Here is a 17,596-nt window from a genome sequence, read left to right as displayed (position 1 = left end):
ACATCTAATAATGAATTCTAACCTCAAGTTAAATGAGGCGAAAATGACAAAACTTGCAGTGTTATGATTTTCTTTTTCCTCCTTCTTCGTAAACTACATAAAAGTTGTGACGGATAATGATATATATAATATATAGATACATACTCGTGGCTTTTCGGAGAAGTGACTTCCTTTCTCCTCCATCTTTTTTGCTGCACATTCCAGTGTATACTCATTGTCCAAAAAGGCCTTATGAATACAACTGAAATACCACGAGATAGAAGTCTTTGGGTGCTAATGCCCCAGTGAATCTTGGGAGAGCAGAAAAAATATTTTTGTTTGTGCGTTTGTAAAATAATCAAGAGTGTTTTCCCCTTTTTGTTTCAGTTTAGAATGAGTCTTCGTAGGAACCTGTAGCTCCGCAGTCTTCATGCATATCTGAGATCTCGCCACGAGTACAGTTTTGTCTGGTGAAAGGGGGTTAGCGGTCGAGTGGTTCACACACACACACACACACACACACACACACACACACACACACACACACGATCAGAAATGTGTCTCGAACAAAAAACCTGTTGAAAGCAACTTGTCGTACGAGACATTTCTGTGCAGCACCTTCTCTCTTGAGTCATTCAAGCAGAACAAGCTTAGTTTTGTAATTACAGCCATTTCAGGTGGAAATTCCTCTCCACCAAATCTCCTGGTGTATTTTTTTTTTATTTTATCTTTTTGTCTTTCTGTTATTTTTTGTCTCCGTTAAACTGTAGTTATAACAAATGTAACACATAGGTCTTTTTTTCTCGTTTTCTGCCATTCTAACCTTTTTTCGTTTTTTTTTTCCATCTCTTTGACTCATGAGTGGAGAGAAAAAAACAAATCTGAGCTTCCTCATGCTGCTCTGTGGGCTCTCACCGTATGTTGACAACTTGACAGTTCAGTTTTCAAACGATATATATATTAAAAAATGTTTCATCATGATTGAATATTCAACAACATTATGGCATTGTCATGTTAGTGTGGGAGCGATGAAGGTTTGAATATCTGTGGGAACGCGCCCCCAACAGACACTCTCTCACACAAACAAACAGACATTGCGCGCACTATACCCTCCTGTAATTATCTTCAAAAGCAGGTGTATGCTAACAGGTTATATTGTACTCTGAGTATTTATCGCTCTGCAATAGAATGTAGCATCAGTGATTTTACGCTGTGTGGAAAAAAAACTGCAGTGAGGTTAAATACGACACCATCTCTCCCCATGACAGACCTCGTCCGGGCGACGGGCCAGCAGGCCGCCTCCGTTCGGACAAACGACCCAATGACTATCTATCTGCCACTTTTGTTTACAAAGGAACTGTCATTGTAAATGGAAAAAATATATTATTTGTATTTAAAATCATTTCAAATAAAACTTTTAAATGAAGCGGTTTTGTTGACTTTCCATACGCGCAGTGGGAAGCTGATTTAACACCGGCTTGTTTTGTCTGCGGGTTAAAAACATGGACTGTACATGAAGGTCATAGACTCCGCCTCCTCAAAGAACATGGACCAAGCTCAAATGTCAAAGTACACGCCAAAGATGGTTTCAGTCATTTTAAGAAGTTCTCACACTGATGTTTGTTCAAATGCAAATTTTCCAATAAATATGGTTTTCATTACTTATTTGATGCTATAGAAACGGGTTGAGACCTCATGAGTGACAGCTGAGATGGACTCGTGATTGGTCGAGTGCATGTATCGGAAGAGGTGGGGAAGTTACGCAAGTGTAATTTTTGCAGATTTAGACTAAATTTCTCAAGATAACTTCCCGACAAGGGAAATGTCTTTCAGAGATAATACCGACTTTCTAAAATAGGGAAAATAAAATAAGAAAAGGAGAAATGGCACATTTGTAATTCAAGTAAAACACCATGTAAACATGAACATGAGGTTAAGAGTTATAAAAGAAGTAGAAGTATTGCACCAAACTTCATTATTTCATCTGGTTCCAGCTCAAACAACCACCCCACCTTTATGATGAGTGTTTTCAAAAGGGTTGCACCTCTTCAGCTTTATACCGCTCCCTCTCTGTGTAATAAACCAGCAGCAAACACATGGAAACATGATCCAAACCAGGAGCCCCCCCATCCTCCTCTACCTGCGCCCCTGAGGACGCTCCTGCCCTAAAATATAAAACCCCCGGACAGAAGCGTGAAGGTGAACCTGCGGCTCCTCTGCCTCCAGCACCAAGCGGCTCTGTGCGCGCCGCGGTGCCGCATCTGCAGGGGAGGAACCCGGACTGAGCCGCTCCCCGCACCGGGAGGCACCGGGAGGCACCGGGCTCACGGTCCGGACGGAACCAGCCGCGGAGCAACGGATCCAATCGGTAAAGACACCAGCAATGTGATTAAATAACTACTCCTTGGCTGTTAATATAGATTTATTAGTCTGACCTACAATCAGGTCATAATAAACTCACCCTAAATGCACTGTAAAATGCAACAAGGTCATTTTAAACTCGTGATTTTTTGTATAAAATATATATATTTTTTAATAAAAACCTGACTGCTGAGCTTCAGGCCACTGGTTTCTTCTTATTTGAAACTGTGATTTTAAGACTATAGAAAGCAGTGGCAGATCTAGAATTTAGGGGCTACAATTTACACAGGGGGGGGGGCAAATAAATGTCCAACATCTGTGCACAATTCCTGATTGTGTAAGGTGCACTATCTCATTCCTTTACTGTTAGATCTGAAGCTTTGAGCAAAGCCACACATCAGTGAATATATTTAGAAAGTTTTTCCTTTTTCAAGAACTCATCAGGGTTATTTTAGTTATTTTATTTCTATTCTTGCTGATTATGTTTTGTTTTATCACATTTTGCATGTTGGGCTCAGCTCAGCTTCACATTTAGAAGTTTACTGGTGAACCTCCTCTCTCTGTTTAACCAAATCACACGTTTCTCTCCAGAAAAACTTTACGTAGAAATCAGAAAAAAATCTGTGATCATGTGATATAAAGTGTTAAATGTGACTTCAGGGTGACAGTGAAGTTCTGTGAAGGTTGCAGTAAAAATACTACAGTCAGTTTTGTTATGAAATACTATGACTGTGCCATTTTTTTGTTTTGTTTCCTTGGCGACCGAACATGCTGATCTCATAATAATCCAGCTCTGCAACGTCAACTCCCTGATGTCACCATCGCTATGGTAATAACTGACCACACCGTCCATGTACCCACAGCCAATCAAATCTTCTTTTTTTACTGCAACGCAGATACGACAAATCAGTTTTTGTTGTCAACTCATGTCAGAATATTTTTCTTTCAGCCTTCATCATTGTCGTTATCATAATTATTTTAATAATAAATATTTCTGTTTTAACCCAAGCCTGAAAATAACACAAAGACTGTTTAAAGTGACCAAAGTCTCACGCAGATGCCATATGACTGATTTTCTTTCAAACCTCTCCAGTGATTTCTCCATATAGCTGCTTTTGGGAATAATGAACAGCATGTGTGTGTGTGTGTGTGTCTGTGTGTTTGTGTGTGTTTGTTTTAGTTTGGTAAAGTGGCAAGATACAGTATTTTGTTCTTTTCTAAGGGGACCCAGAGCCTGTGTGTGTGTGTGTTTCTGTTTCATGTTTTTTACTGTTTGATGTTTCAGATTTTTTGTAAATATGAAATATCGAGGTTGAGGGCAGACGATTTTCAGACAGTTCGCAGATGAAAGTGTTTTATTTTCTCTTCACTCCTTTCTCTTACTGACCCATTTCCGTCTGTTCTGTTCTTATATCTCTCCTTTGATTATATTTAGACACACACACACACACACACACAAAGACATAATGCTAATAAACAAAAAAGCACTGCATCTCTTTCAAACAGAAAATAATTAGAATTTTCCTCCGTTGTGATTTTCTCTCGCCATTTTCCTGTGTTTTCTTTTTAACCGTCTCCCCACCCTTTCCTCTCCACGTCTCTTACTTTCTCTCTTAAGGCATTTTTCTTTATTCCATAGCTTACTCATTTCATCTCTCTGTCTCAATCTCCTCATTCTTTCCTTCCCAGGATTAAAGGGGTCAGTCAGAAGTTAGAGACAGCGGCTTTTTGTCTGCTTGTGCTTTTTGAGTCGTTCTAAGTCACGCTAGTGGAAACGCTAACATTCCAACAACAACAACCATCCATGAAAGTTTGTACAAACACGACGAGGATGGAGAGGATGAATCCGGATTTTTTCTGGTGACCACCCCACTTTTCCTTTAGCGCCACCATCAGGTTTTTAGTGAAACCTCTCAGCAACTTTGAATGGATAGTTGGATTAATTACCTTCATATTTGTGACATGGTTCTCAGAGGATAAACCCTAATGACTTTGGTTTTTAGTGGTTTTCAAGACTTAGCTAAACTAATGGCACTCATCTGGCTTTGCTTTAATTCATTTTTTTTATTATAATAGTAAATACTAGCACAATAACACAATACACTATGATGGCATTATGCATAATGGTTTGCATTCAATGGTTAGAATTCAGTCCAACTCAAAAAGTGACTATAATGACTGCAGTAACTACAATGGCTGTGTTCTTGTTTTTATTGATTTACACTGACAAGACTATAACAATTACTACCTACCACATTACATCACTACCTCCACCAAGGCCCAACAGTACCATTACATTCAAGTTCCCTAAATATGCATGATATGTTTCATCCAGATCCATTAATTATTCCCTGGGGAAATGGGGATCATGTTAATAAATATGACTTATTTTGTTAATGTTTCATTATGTTAAAAGCGGTGAAAAAATATTGGATATCTGGAACAGCACCTAAATTTAATCACTTCTTCCCTGTCATATATCACATCCTTCCACCAAGTTTCGTGAAAATCCCTCCAGTTGTTTTTGTGTAATCTTGTTCACAAACAAACAAACAAACCAACACTAATAGTTTCTCATCTACATTCACCTGAAACTGAAGCCCTCTCTCTATCCTCTCCTCACTGCTGCACTGCATGAAGAAGACTTAATGGGACTCTGTGTATTCAGGAAATCAAGTCGCTATCAGGTTACGTTTTAAATAAATACATTTTGTCAGAGGAGCAATTAGGTTTCATGATAAGGTTCCTTCCGTCTCGTCAAACAGCATTTGCTAACAATCCATAAAGATCTGGAGTGAAGAAGTCTTCCTCTCGACATTAGTTCCAGCAGGACGAACGACCGCCCAGCAGAAAACAAGATGGGCTTGTTCAACGGTGTAACAGGGTGATAATGTGAACATTTCCATCAGCTCCAACAAGCCTCACAGCTTCCCTCGCTCTCATCATCACCCTCCTTTGTTCCATCCAATTCAGAGGAGACTGCGAGCGCAGTTAGTTAAAGTTAATCAGTGAGTCCAGAGCCCTAGAGGCCAATTTGCATTCACTTTACAGCACAATAGACACATTGTCCCCAACACTTTTATCATTAGTGAAGCCATATTCTCCCATTAGCCCTCAGTTGATTTCTCTGACCTCTGAACACGCACGCGCTGCTGTAATTAGACAACCGCCAATTTATTTTGGTGATTAAATATTCCTTCTATACCCTCCCTGTTCTTTCTTTCTTTCTTTCTATCTTTCTTTCTTCGCAGTGATCAGGGGATGGAGTTGCATTAGGTCCCTCTGACACACGCACTCAACCAATCAGCTGTCAATCTCAGCCCATCTTCATACAATCAAATGACCAAATAAAACCAAACTAACCTGAAGAATTAAGAGTTGGACAAACATCAACGTGTACTACCATATCTAAAAATGTCAGGAACCATCTTTGATTTTTATTTTGACTTTTTATTTTGTTTCTGTGTCTCGTCCACTAATAAGGAGGAGGTGGGATTTATGACCTTTTCTGCAACCAGCCAGACACTTTGGTTTTCTTTTAGGGAGCAGTCATGTCCTCCATCTTTTGGATCCGATCTATGGTTGTTGAGTGTTTTCTCTAATTTTTCCCAGTATGATGTATTTTGCTCTGTATTCGCGGGCTGCGAGGATATGAGCCTGCGAGGACGCTGGAATTTCAAACCTGAATCCCAACTGGATCTGCCCCCCCCCCTCGCCACCTGTTTCCTGGTTTCCCGGCATCCTCGGCGAGGGCGTGCGGCTGCGCCTGCGTCTGGATCACCGGGACCAGCAGGGACGAGGCTGCTGGCACCTGGTCAACGTGGAGGCGGAGCCAGGGCCAGCTGTGCAGAGAGCGAGGAGCTGGGCCCCTGATCAGAGTAAATATTTATCCTAGTGAATCACAGCACTATATTTGAAGTGATTTGGTGAAATTACATTTTTCTATTTTGTATACAATTATATTATTCTTATTCTTATTCTTATTCTTATTATTCTTATTATTCTTATTCTTATTGTTATTATTTTATTATTCTTATTGTTATTGTTATTCTTATTCTTATTATTTAATAACAACAACAATAATAATACAATCAATAATTTATTGAATTATTATGACCAGCATATTAAAGCATACTAAAATAAATGGTAGTTTTATCCAGAGTCATACATTTTATGTTGCAATTGTAAAAAACTAAATCTGTAAAGTCACTACAATACAAGGTCTCAAGTAAAATACATTTACCTTAAAAATTCAAAATTACAGCACAGTACTTGAGTAAATATACTACCTATGTTAAACATCATTATAAGGCCCAAAAAAAAAGGAAGATGAATTTAATATTGTCTGTTTCAGCTGGTAAATGTGTGCACGTGTATATGTGTCTGAAGACAAGGTCATCTAAGGATTCTTGGATGATATTTATCACATTTTCCTTTTCGTATCCCTGAGAAGAAAAGAGCAACCTTCCCTTTCCTGTGGAGTGTGTTGTGTTATTAACGGCCTCAGCCGAGATAAGGCGGGACAATGTGTGTGTGTGAATGTGTGATTGCGCCTCTTTAATACACACATAGCTGTTTATGTGTTTATTTATTCCCACCTTATCACATGACTTTGGTGCAGAATCCGATTCTACTGTCTGTTACCATGGCGACGCCCTGCCTGAGCTGTAAATAAATTCGGGGTGGGGGGAGTTGTTACATTGATTAGAGAACACACACACACACACACATACACACGCGCGCACACACGCGCACACTAAAGAAAAGATGCATACTTTCTTGTTTGAATGCAGAGGTGTCATGCATGTATCTCGGTGTGTGAGTGTGTGAGACTGTGTTCAGACTATTTGTCCGTGTGTGTGTAGGTGTAGAGATGCATTAGCATAACTCACTTCATTGCAATTTCGCCCCCTGCACAAGTGAAAACAGATACAAAATTCATGCCCTGCAACTAGTGATTAAGTTATGCTAATCACGGCTGATCACTGTTACTGCGGCCGCCACCACACCAAGTGCCTTCCTCCTACATCCAGCAGACAGAGGCAGTAGAAGACAGTATCAAATGAAACTGGGTTCACTGGTCTGTTAATTGCTCAACTGGCCTTAAACAAATGAAGCTGCGATCCCAAAACGTCTTGGTGCAGCCGTGCGAAGCTTTCTCTTCTCATCTGCCCCCCAAAAAAATGTTGAGGGAAAAATGTGGGTGTTAATGGCAACCACCCCCACCCCCCCCCATCCACCACCCCCCCATCCACCACCGCCCCCATCCCCACGTCCAAATCTTTCTAAGTAAAGATGATTATCTGTTCTCTCTCTCCGTCTGTAGTGTGATGCACCGTAATGGGACAGGACTGACTGAGGAGGGACATCAGGACTAATCTCACTGTGTAATTACTTTATGATTTATGGGCTGCCCACACACACACACACACAAACTCACTCACACACTCACTCACTTCACGGTCCCTGTAGATTAAGTGTGTGACTGTTTGCCAACACTCTGTATCATAGCCTTATTGTCCCAACCCCTTTATTGTCCCTTTATTTTATCACAACGTCTGGGCTCCTCGCAATGAAACAATAAATTTTGTCTGGCCTGTCACATTCAGTGTTGAAACATCTTGTGAGTCACCCCTTCACGTCCGACTCCTTTACAAATCTCTTCACTCGCTGGCAACGGCTGTGCGTGCATAGCGAGGCCACGCAGGCGTTTGATCCCCCCCCCCATTTGAAAGGTTAACCGGATTTTGATTGAGTGTTAAAACCCCGCAAACGCGGCTTCAAATGGGAATCGGCATAGCAACCTGAGCGTAGCTAATCGATATGCGGCGGGCAAGCGGGTAAAAGCCTGAGTTGTACCCCACGCTTGTAGCCTATGAGAGCAAATAAGCACATGCGAGGCTGCGTTTTTTCTTTTCAATGTGGAAACCAATCACACACAACCTTTTATTCTTTCCACGTGTTTTTTTTATTAGACATAAAACAAAAGCCACATACATGAGCTGACACAAAGACAGAGGAAGTCTATAAATAAAGGGAAGGCTCTGGCAGAAATATCTTTTGTCCCAAACAACAACAGCAGAATAATCCTGACGAGATTCGGCTTGAAGCTTTTGACAAAAGAATTCATCTCTTTACCTGCAGAGGAAAAGTCCCAAAATGTGCGAGTACTGATATATTATATATTCAGATTTTGGTGCAATCATTTTTTGTTGTTGATGAGAACAGGCTTCTCGTGAAGAGCATTCCTGAGAAATGATTTCACTTCTCAGTTTGTAATCCCCGGACGCTTGTAGTGCAAAACTCTGCACAGCTTGAATCCCCTGTCACTTGTTCTGAGCCGTTTTTTGAAAACAGACAAGGAAGATCCTGAGCTGCTGTAATTACATTACGATCCCCTACACACACACACACACACACACACATACACACACATTGAAGATCATATTTTGGGATTTTACATAGACTTTCATTCATTTCCTGGAGAACTACCTTAATAATAATCATAACCACTACTTACCAAACTCTTACTCTAACCCTCACCTTAACATTTGTCCCCAAAGGTAGCCTATTACAGAAACACACACACATGCACATATAGACGTTGCTTTGAGCTCAGCACGTCTGCCGGCTACCGTGGGATGTTAGAAGCGTGTTGCCATGACAACCGAAAGGGGACACAGAGGAAAAAGGGGGTTAGGGTAGAAGGGAAGGGGGTAGGAGGGGGATGTTTTAGAGGAAGGTGGTCGGAGATTGAGGAACAGACAGGGGGAAGGAGAAGGGGAGGCAGAGTGTGTGTGAGAGAGAGGTGTGCAGAGTTGCCGGTGTCTTGAAAGTGTGCAGCAGCAGCAGCAGCAGCAGCAGAAGCAGCAGCAAGGAACAGTATAGAGGCAGACGGGTTGGAGATCCATCAGGGGAATATCCAGAAAGCTGCTGCTGGGGTGAAGCATCACGCAGGCAGTGATTACCAGACGGCTGTGTGCATGGTAGGCAATGCAACACTCACGTTGATTCGTGTGTGTGTGTGTGTGTGTGTGTGTGTGTGTGTGTGTGTGTGTGTGTGTGTGTGTGTGTGTGTGTGTGTGTGTGTGTGTTCATGTTGAGGTTTTCTCTGTGTGATTTGATGTGAGGAGGAGGATGGTGGGGACACCGCATGTTCACGTGCTCTGTCTGTCTCTGTTCCTGTTTCTCTGCTATCTGCAAATGACCCGAGTGTTCTTCATAACAGGAAGATGATTTTATTATCCACCGCTCTGCAATGAAGCAAAACCGTGTGTGTGTTAATTAGCCAAACAGAGACAAAAGAATAATGGGTACAAGACACATAATTAGTAAAACATCCTCTGCTGAACTTCTGCGGTGCTGCTCAGCTGGCAACTCACATGCTCGCTCCTGACACAGGCAAATGTGTATGTGTGTGTGTGTGTGTGTGTGTGTGTGTGTGTGTGTGTGTGTGTGTGTGTGTGTGTGTGTGTGTGTGTGTCTTTGTCTGTCCCTCTCTGTGCAGTAATGATATTTATTGCAATCTTTGCAGCTGCAGAGGGGGGAGGGGTGTGGCAGACTACAAGGCTGTATGTTGCTTTGTTTCTATTTCCTATATTTTCTGTGTGGGTGTGTGTGCACATGTGTGTTTGCATGTGGGTGTATGTGTGTGTGTGTGTGTTTCTGGGGGTAATAGTCTGACATGTACATCTCAGCTTCCGCTCCACTTTGACACAGAGGCAGTGGTGCGCAGTTTGAAGCCGCCACTTCCTGTTACTCTCAGTTTAATAATCTCTCTGTCTCTGTCAGGTCTGATGAGTGCCCTGTCTGTCGGCTCCGAAATGCAGACTCCAGCCCCCGGCCCACAGTTTACAGTGGGGCCGCCGGGGAAGGTGCCCGGCAGGAAGAGAGGACGGCCTCCCATCCGTAAACTGGAGTTCCAGAGTCACTATGTCGAGCCTCTGTCGCAACTCAAAGTCCCGAAGAAGAGAGGCAGGAAACCTGGCTTCAAGGTAACTTTCACTTTACTAAGCTTCCGGGAATCTGTCTGTGTCTGCACAGGATGTGTTCAGGGCATTAAGTTGAGTGTAGGTCACAATGTGGTGTTGGAATTTGCTCTGGTTTCGGCATCTCTAGTAGTATCGGTACTGATTGTTATTGATATTTTATGTGGTGGTTCTGTTAATAGTGGAATTACCTTGAGAGCCTCCATTTTTATTTAAAGGGGGGATTCCGGTATTTTTCAACCTGGGCCCAGTGTTTACAAATGTGAGTGTATAAATGAATGATGTTTCCAAAAACCTTTTGAATTGGCTCAGTAGATTGTCTCCGCCAGCAGCTGCAACACAGTAGCAGTGGCTACCATGTAATCTTATGGGGCAACTGCGACCGTCCACGTAATATCCACTAAAACTGTTTTTTTTGTATATATTATTCTGAACTGCTTCCCAAAGTTTTAGTTTGTACCATTTATTTACACATGCACATTTATAAAATACCAGAATCCCCCTTTACACCCTAGTATTTCCTCTAGTGGACCAAAGGATATATTTTTGTCTCAGCCACATTTGCCAACATGGAATGTTTTAGAATGTTCCTCCACACAAAATATTGTTTTCTTATGTGCTATCAGAATCACAGCCATAAAGGGACACTACTGATTTATGTGTGTGTGTGTGTGTGTGTGTGTGTGTGTGTGTGTGTGTGTGTGTGTGTGTGTGTGTGTGTGTGTGTGTGTATGTATGTATGTATGTATGTAGCTGAAGCCCAGGATGGTGATGTCCCTGGCCAACTCTTCTCCGAACAGCACACCAGAACCAGAGATGGGCTCAGTCCCACAGGACGCTGCCATCGTCCCCCACTCTACCACACCACAGGTCCTAACAGGTAACACTACACACAGACACACACACACACACACACACACACACACACACACACACACACACACACACACACACACACACACACACACACACACACACACACACAGTTTGACGTTTACAAGGCAATTAATTGTGTGATTAATTAAACGAGGGATATGATGTCAGAAAGGTTAAGAGGTCACATTTTTTAAGCTTCAGACCTGGGGCTCTTCAGTCTGAAGAAAGTGGTCTTAACATTTCTACACGTATTTCACAGCTTGACTTGTTAGTGACTCTCTGGTATGAAATGTGCCCTCCCTTCCTCTCTTTTATGTTTATATCTTATCTTTTTCATCCCTGCTGACTTTTATTCCGCTCAGCCAGTGTGTCCTCTTTGTTCCCTTAATACATCAGTCCTTCGTTCTCTGTGAGAGATATTCTTTTAGATGTAGAACATTGACTCTTCTGCATGTCTGCATGTTAAATCAAAACCCGCACGAGTGTCTGTGGGGTTTTCTGTGTATGTTTACATGCTTTCAAATGAGAAATGCATGCCTTCAAACAGAACCCAAACACATCATATTTCATATTCTCTTCTGTCTCACCGCTTAGCTTTCCCCTTCTGCTTTGCCTCTGGAGAGTTTTTTTAATCTTTCACTCTCACATACAACCATCATTTCTGTCTTGCTCCCCCAAGGTCTGTCCTGCTCAGAAATAGCAAATATTTAAAGATTGCCTTCAGCGTATTTGAGGTGGGAACGGGAATCTCATAAGGACCAGCAGTTTGCTCTTTGTTCCAAATCATAAAAAGTGTTTGATGTCACACTGTAGACATACAGAAGCAAAGCGCATGAAGACACACACACACACACACACACACACACACACACACACACACACACACACACACACACACACACACACACACACACACACACACACACACACACACATCAAAACCAGTTTACTCCCTGTGGTGCCACCCAGACAGATATGCATGTCACTTCTCTGGTAGAATTGGAGAAGCCTTTCAAAGACAGTCCCTGCATTTCAAGCATACTATTTGGGATACTGTCTATGTTGAGCACATTCCTTTATAAATTCTGATATTTTTTTCTGTCATATATTCTCAAACAAGGTTTATTTAAGAATAATTGAAGGATTAGGATCTAAAAAATGCAAGAAACTCATGGTATTCGTATTAAAATATGAAGGTTTACTATAAGATTTAAAGGCTTGTCTGTAAATAGCAGATCTTATCACTCAACCAACCTTTTCGAGGACAAAAAAATACATTTGACTTTTGTGTAGCACAATGTTGATTCAACTAATTCGAGTATTTCCAGTTTATAAATCTGTTACCAGTTAAACCTGTAACTGCTCAGCTTTGGTGAGCTTAAAAACAGAACTTGAACAAAGAAAAGGAGATTCATTATAATTCCTGAAAACCTTTCATCTTTTTCACATCCACACAGTAACAGACTGAGGGGCTTCAAGATTTAGCTGATACTTATTAATAGCTATTATCAGTATTCATAGGGTATGGAAAATGTAACTGCTGTCTATCGCAGCATGTAAGTCTGCAGATGTCATATTAGTCTGACAGAAAGGTAAATTGTTTGTGTTTAAACCTTAGACTATATATACTGTATTTTTAAAGGTAGATGACCAGAGATGAAGCCAAAATATCCCAGATATTACATTTGGAACCCGAGTTTACCAAGATACATCTTCCTGGTTTTACACCCTATCTCCATTTTAGAATCTCTTAGGACTGTTAACATTAGCATGCTAACACAGTCACAAGCATTATGCTAACAAGATGATTTAAAGTAGATACAGCTCATTCATCCAATGCTGCCATTGTCATTAGCTTTACAGGTATTAAGGTATTACGTTATAAACTAAAGTTTGGGACAAACAGAAAAGTTGATCTGATAAATGAAGTGCTAACTAAAATGTTAGGTGATTTATCGTCATCCTCAAGGGGGACGTGGATATGTGCTCCTGATTTCATCAAGATACATCCTTTGATAGCATGTAAATATTATATACTAAGACAATATTGTCCATATAGTATTTAATTATGTCACTTCCTGTTGTTTCTCTAGCAGAGACACCAATGCCTGATGACTTCTTGTGTGACCCACCAGTGGACTCCAAGCGCTACGCTATCGATCCCAGTGACTCGGCTTTCAATGTCATGGCGTCGCAGTACCAAACAAAGCACTCGTATGGTTACCGTGGCAGTAGTTGCTCTACCCCGATGGCTTTGTGCAGACAGGCGTCAAGCCCAGGAAGCTTCCAGGAGGCAAACAGAAATGGTGAGGCTGCGAGGGGAACCCTTAAAAAGACAATCCTCATTGACCAAGAACAATGCATATTCCTTAGTATTGCTTCCACAGTAAATGGACTAAAGATACATATGAAAGAATTTGCTAGAAATCTTTTCCCATGATGTTAAGCATTTGGTCCTAAAATCCTCTCTCTGTGGTACATAGGTTGCAGCTCAATGCCGGACTCTGGAGAGTGCAAACGTCCTGCTGGTAAGGACCCATCGAGCTGGTGTGTGGAGGAGGTGGTTTGGTTTATCAAAGACGCTGACCCTCAAGCCCTGGGACCTCACGCCGATGCCTTCAGGAAGCATGTGAGTCCTAGTGACTTTATATTGTGGTCAATTGCCATCGACTGATAATGTCACACAAAATATATTGCAACAGATTTAATACTTGTAATATTTTACTGTTCCACATTAAGGTTAAGTTAACCACACAACCAGGTAAAATATGTGTTAAACTGTAGATTCTCAGTAAAGTGGCTCTGTGCTGCGTTTCAGGAGATAGACGGAGACGCTCTGCTCTTACTGAAAAGCGAGATGATGATGAAGTACCTGGGACTGAAGCTGGGCCCCGCCGTCAAACTCTGCTACCACATCGACAGGCTCAAACAGAATCGGTTGTGACTTTCTGCAAAAGGGCCAAACACCTTCCCAGCTTTCACTAAAACTGAAACAGTACTTAATCTCTCAGACTTTCTCAACCATCAGCATCAGCTCATGAGCGCCTTCGGCCTGGGATTGCATACTTGACAGCTTTTAATGCATCTGCACCGCATTTTGTTGACAAATTGGACATTAATAAGACTATTTACAGCTGACGCTTTTAAGTGTTTTTTTACCTTTGTTTACTGGTTATCTGAGTGGTTTTACATTGTAAATAGTTCGGCTCCACGCAGATGGCAGCTATTGTTTTATTCAAATGTGACTTTGTGTGAATGTGAATCATGGACACTGCAGCTACACATCTGGAGACCAACACAGACGTTGTTCAGACCTGGTATTAACCTCCATCTTGAGTGATCCGATCACGATTGCTAAATATAAACGTGAAAGCACCCAAATGCACACTCAACGCGTCCTGAGAACCGATCACTCACTGGCGCCCGTGGCCACATTCTTTTTGAGTGCAAACTGGTGCAGGACACGCCTAATCAGCTGACGTCCTCTGACCCGCGACAGTTTCACAATGAGACTAAAATATTTGTACGCATCTCAGTGCTCACACGTTGATTTGTTTGTGGCCAACCGCATCATTTGGTCTTCTCGAACACAAGTGATGGACGTGATTAGGAGACACATTCAGGACCCATGTCATCCAGTCACCCATGTGACTAGATCTCTCAGGGCGGATGTTAGTACCAGGTCTGAACAGGGCCAAAGACAGAGAACTTAAAAAACGTGGTGCTTCTTTACCTCAGTAGCATGTTGTAACTTCAAGATGTCCTGCTGCTGCTAATCTATTTTGTTCTATATTGATGACGATGGTTATGCAGGTTAACTCTCAAACTCTTTATGAAGTTGATGAGCAGTTAGTAAAAGCTGCTGTCTTCGGAAATCAAAAAGAAAGCTGCACAATGTCAAACCTGTATCAGCTGGTAAAATAGAAGTCCTTAGATCCATTCTCTGTTTTATCCTGATAACAAATAACCCAAGACTCCAGAAAGAAACAATGTATCTCATCTCCTAGAAAAGTGAAACAAAGTGATTGGGACAAACCACAGCTGAGTGCCGAGTGAATAAACAGTGAAGCCATGAGGTATTTCACTATGCTGGTGAGCTGCTTAGGATCACTCTCTGTTTATTAACATGACAGGAAGAAAAGAAGATGGACTTTCACCATGTTCACATTATATTGCAAATCGTGTTACACTCGCTGGTTTCAATATTGAGTAACAACCTTGCAACTGTGTCAGAAGGCTGCAAAGTGATGGGAGCCATAGCAACTGGTAGCAAAAGTTGATGCTCAATGAAACCACTACTGCCACAACACTGAATCACTCTTCTCATACACTGACTGTCTATGTGTGACTTCCTGATGAGGCCAGTTTATATTCCTCTCATGCAATTTCTCTCCAGTTTTGTTTTGCATTAATTCATCTTCACACTGTAAAATGTGTGAGGTAAAAAATCCTGAGCATTAAGAGTAACAGCATTAATAATATTTGAAGCCATCAAACTCAGTTTTGTCTTTTAAAATGGTACAAACAACTTTTAAACTCATTGATTAACCTCATGCAGTATATGGCAGATTTGTATAATTTGTGATTTAACAATGCTTTTTTAAAATGTATGTACAGTTCTCAATATTAGATATTTTGTGTTTAATACATTTTTGTTAATTTGTTAAAAGAAATGTGTGCCACAAAACAGACTAATGTGATGTACAGCATGTATGTTTATGTATGATTCTTTGTGTATTCCACGAGTGTCTACAGCTATGGACTACTGTCGTCTTCAGAATAACTTAATCTGATAACTGGAATTCAACGATTTGTTAAGAACAGTTGTTTTCCCAAAACCAAAATATTTTTAAAATGTCTTTATTATTATTTGACTCATGTTAAATAATTTTGACTCCCTATTTACCTTTCCTTCCTTTTAACAGGAATGTTTTTTTTATAAAGCGCTCTTTTCCCAGAAAAAAATAAAATGTTTTTAAATGAACTCTGGATACATTTCAATTTTTTATCAACTGTTAATATTAAAAATAATGTTTGTAGTGTGGGTCAAAAGCAACAATAACATTGAAATACCTTGTTTTTTTGTAGTATCATTATTATAATTATTGTTATTATTATTATTATTAGTAGTAGTAGTAGTAGTAGTAGAAGCAGGGTGGTAATAATAATAATAATAATAATAATAATAATAATAATAATAATAATAACACTAATTATTAATATAGTATTATTATAAGTAGTAGTAATCAGGGTGGTAGTAGTAGTAGTAGTAGTAGTAGCAGCAGTAATATTATATTGACAGTGTGTCAATGGTTTCCGGACTTTTATTTTGGAGACCACGAGATTATCGTGGCCGTAGTATCGCGGGAGTTGAGCGGATCTCTTCCTGTTTGACTGTTTTCATGCCGCCGCCTCCAACGTGCGCTCCTCCACCCTCTGCGCTCCAGAGGTGAACATGGTAGACGTCTCGGACAGGGCGCTGCAGGTGGCCGTGGTGGTGTCGTTCGCCGCCGGCTTCGTGGCGGGCTGGCAGGCCAACAGGATGAGGAGGAGGTTCCTGGACTGGAGGAAGAAGCGGCTGCAAGACCAACTGTCGGCGACTCAGAAGAAACTGGACCTGGCTTGAGAGGTCAGGACAAGTGTTCAGCTGCGGGGGGACTAAGGGCCTGTGCTCATGGGAGAAGTAATAGTACAAGTGATAGTCAGTATACATAACAAACCATACGTATACTACTATACACAACAATATACTCTTACATAACCTGTTTCAGATCGAGTGCTTTAGTCCATCTACTTTCACACATTCTTTTCAATCACTTCTTAAAACCCACTTTTATAGACTTGCATTCATGTGATGTTTTGTTTCTATCGTTTTCTTTTCACCTTTTATTATACTTGTTTTCATATCACTGCCTTTATGTGTTCAAGTTTTCAAGTGACACTTATATTTCCTTTTCCTGCTTTGCTGTCTAAGCACTTTGTAAACTTATTAAAAAGTGCTATTTAAATAAAGTTTATTGTTATTATTGTATTGTATCCCTCCTGTCATTGTTTCCCTTGTGATCAGTGTCTCATCACTATGTTTGTCCTTCATTTGTCAGATTCGTGGCTCAGATCCGGAAGAAGCTGCTGTTTCCTGGATGAATGGAGAAGACGCCTCATCGTGATCTACCTGCTCTGCCTCCCTGTTCCTGCCACACCCTCTGGATCAAGACTGGACTTGATATTTACTATATGGAAACACAACCATACACACCTACACATGGCAGCTTCCTGCCTGCCCTCAGACTCTAGTGCGATCCTGCATATATGAACTGTGTCTACAGGGATTTTCCTTCTCAGCGTGTCTCTTGTCTACATCTGGTCCAATAAATTATTGTGTTTTTCATGTT

The 17,596-nt window shown here is 41.1% G+C and overlaps 2 protein-coding genes across 4 annotated transcripts; both read left to right on the top strand.

Annotated features, from left to right (window-relative positions):
- Positions 1-2,155: 2,155 nt before the first annotated feature.
- Positions 2,156-16,188, top strand: scml4 (Scm polycomb group protein like 4). Of its 3 annotated transcripts, none has more exons than XM_035143598.2 (8): positions 2,156-2,347; positions 3,132-3,169; positions 5,953-6,218; positions 10,132-10,334; positions 11,082-11,208; positions 13,301-13,510; positions 13,688-13,833; positions 14,023-16,188. In XM_035143598.2, the coding sequence occupies exons 4-8, from the start codon at positions 10,137-10,139 to the stop codon at positions 14,146-14,148; spliced, it is 807 nt and encodes a 268-aa protein (XP_034999489.1). In that variant the 5' UTR covers positions 2,156-2,347; positions 3,132-3,169; positions 5,953-6,218; positions 10,132-10,136; the 3' UTR covers positions 14,149-16,188. The 3 variants fall into 3 exon arrangements, with proteins under 3 accessions (XP_034999489.1, XP_034999486.1, XP_034999487.1); XM_035143595.2 differs by having other exon boundaries at positions 2,159-2,347; positions 13,298-13,510; XM_035143596.2 differs by lacking the exons at positions 2,156-2,347; positions 3,132-3,169; positions 5,953-6,218 and adding an exon at positions 9,079-9,326 and having other exon boundaries at positions 13,298-13,510.
- A 390-nt stretch (positions 16,189-16,578) lies between these two features.
- On the top strand, positions 16,579-17,596 carry LOC118099435 (mitoregulin-like). Its single transcript, XM_035144055.2, has 2 exons — positions 16,579-16,833; positions 17,306-17,596. The coding sequence occupies exon 1, from the start codon at positions 16,660-16,662 to the stop codon at positions 16,828-16,830; it is 171 nt and encodes a 56-aa protein (XP_034999946.1). The 5' UTR covers positions 16,579-16,659; the 3' UTR covers positions 16,831-16,833; positions 17,306-17,596.

The sequence above is a fragment of the Hippoglossus stenolepis genome, chromosome 20 (assembly GCF_022539355.2).
Source record: "Hippoglossus stenolepis isolate QCI-W04-F060 chromosome 20, HSTE1.2, whole genome shotgun sequence".
NCBI lineage: Eukaryota > Metazoa > Chordata > Actinopteri > Pleuronectiformes > Pleuronectidae > Hippoglossus > Hippoglossus stenolepis.
The sequence above is the reverse complement of the archived record's forward strand: the minus strand, read 5'-3'. Positions and strand labels throughout refer to the sequence as shown.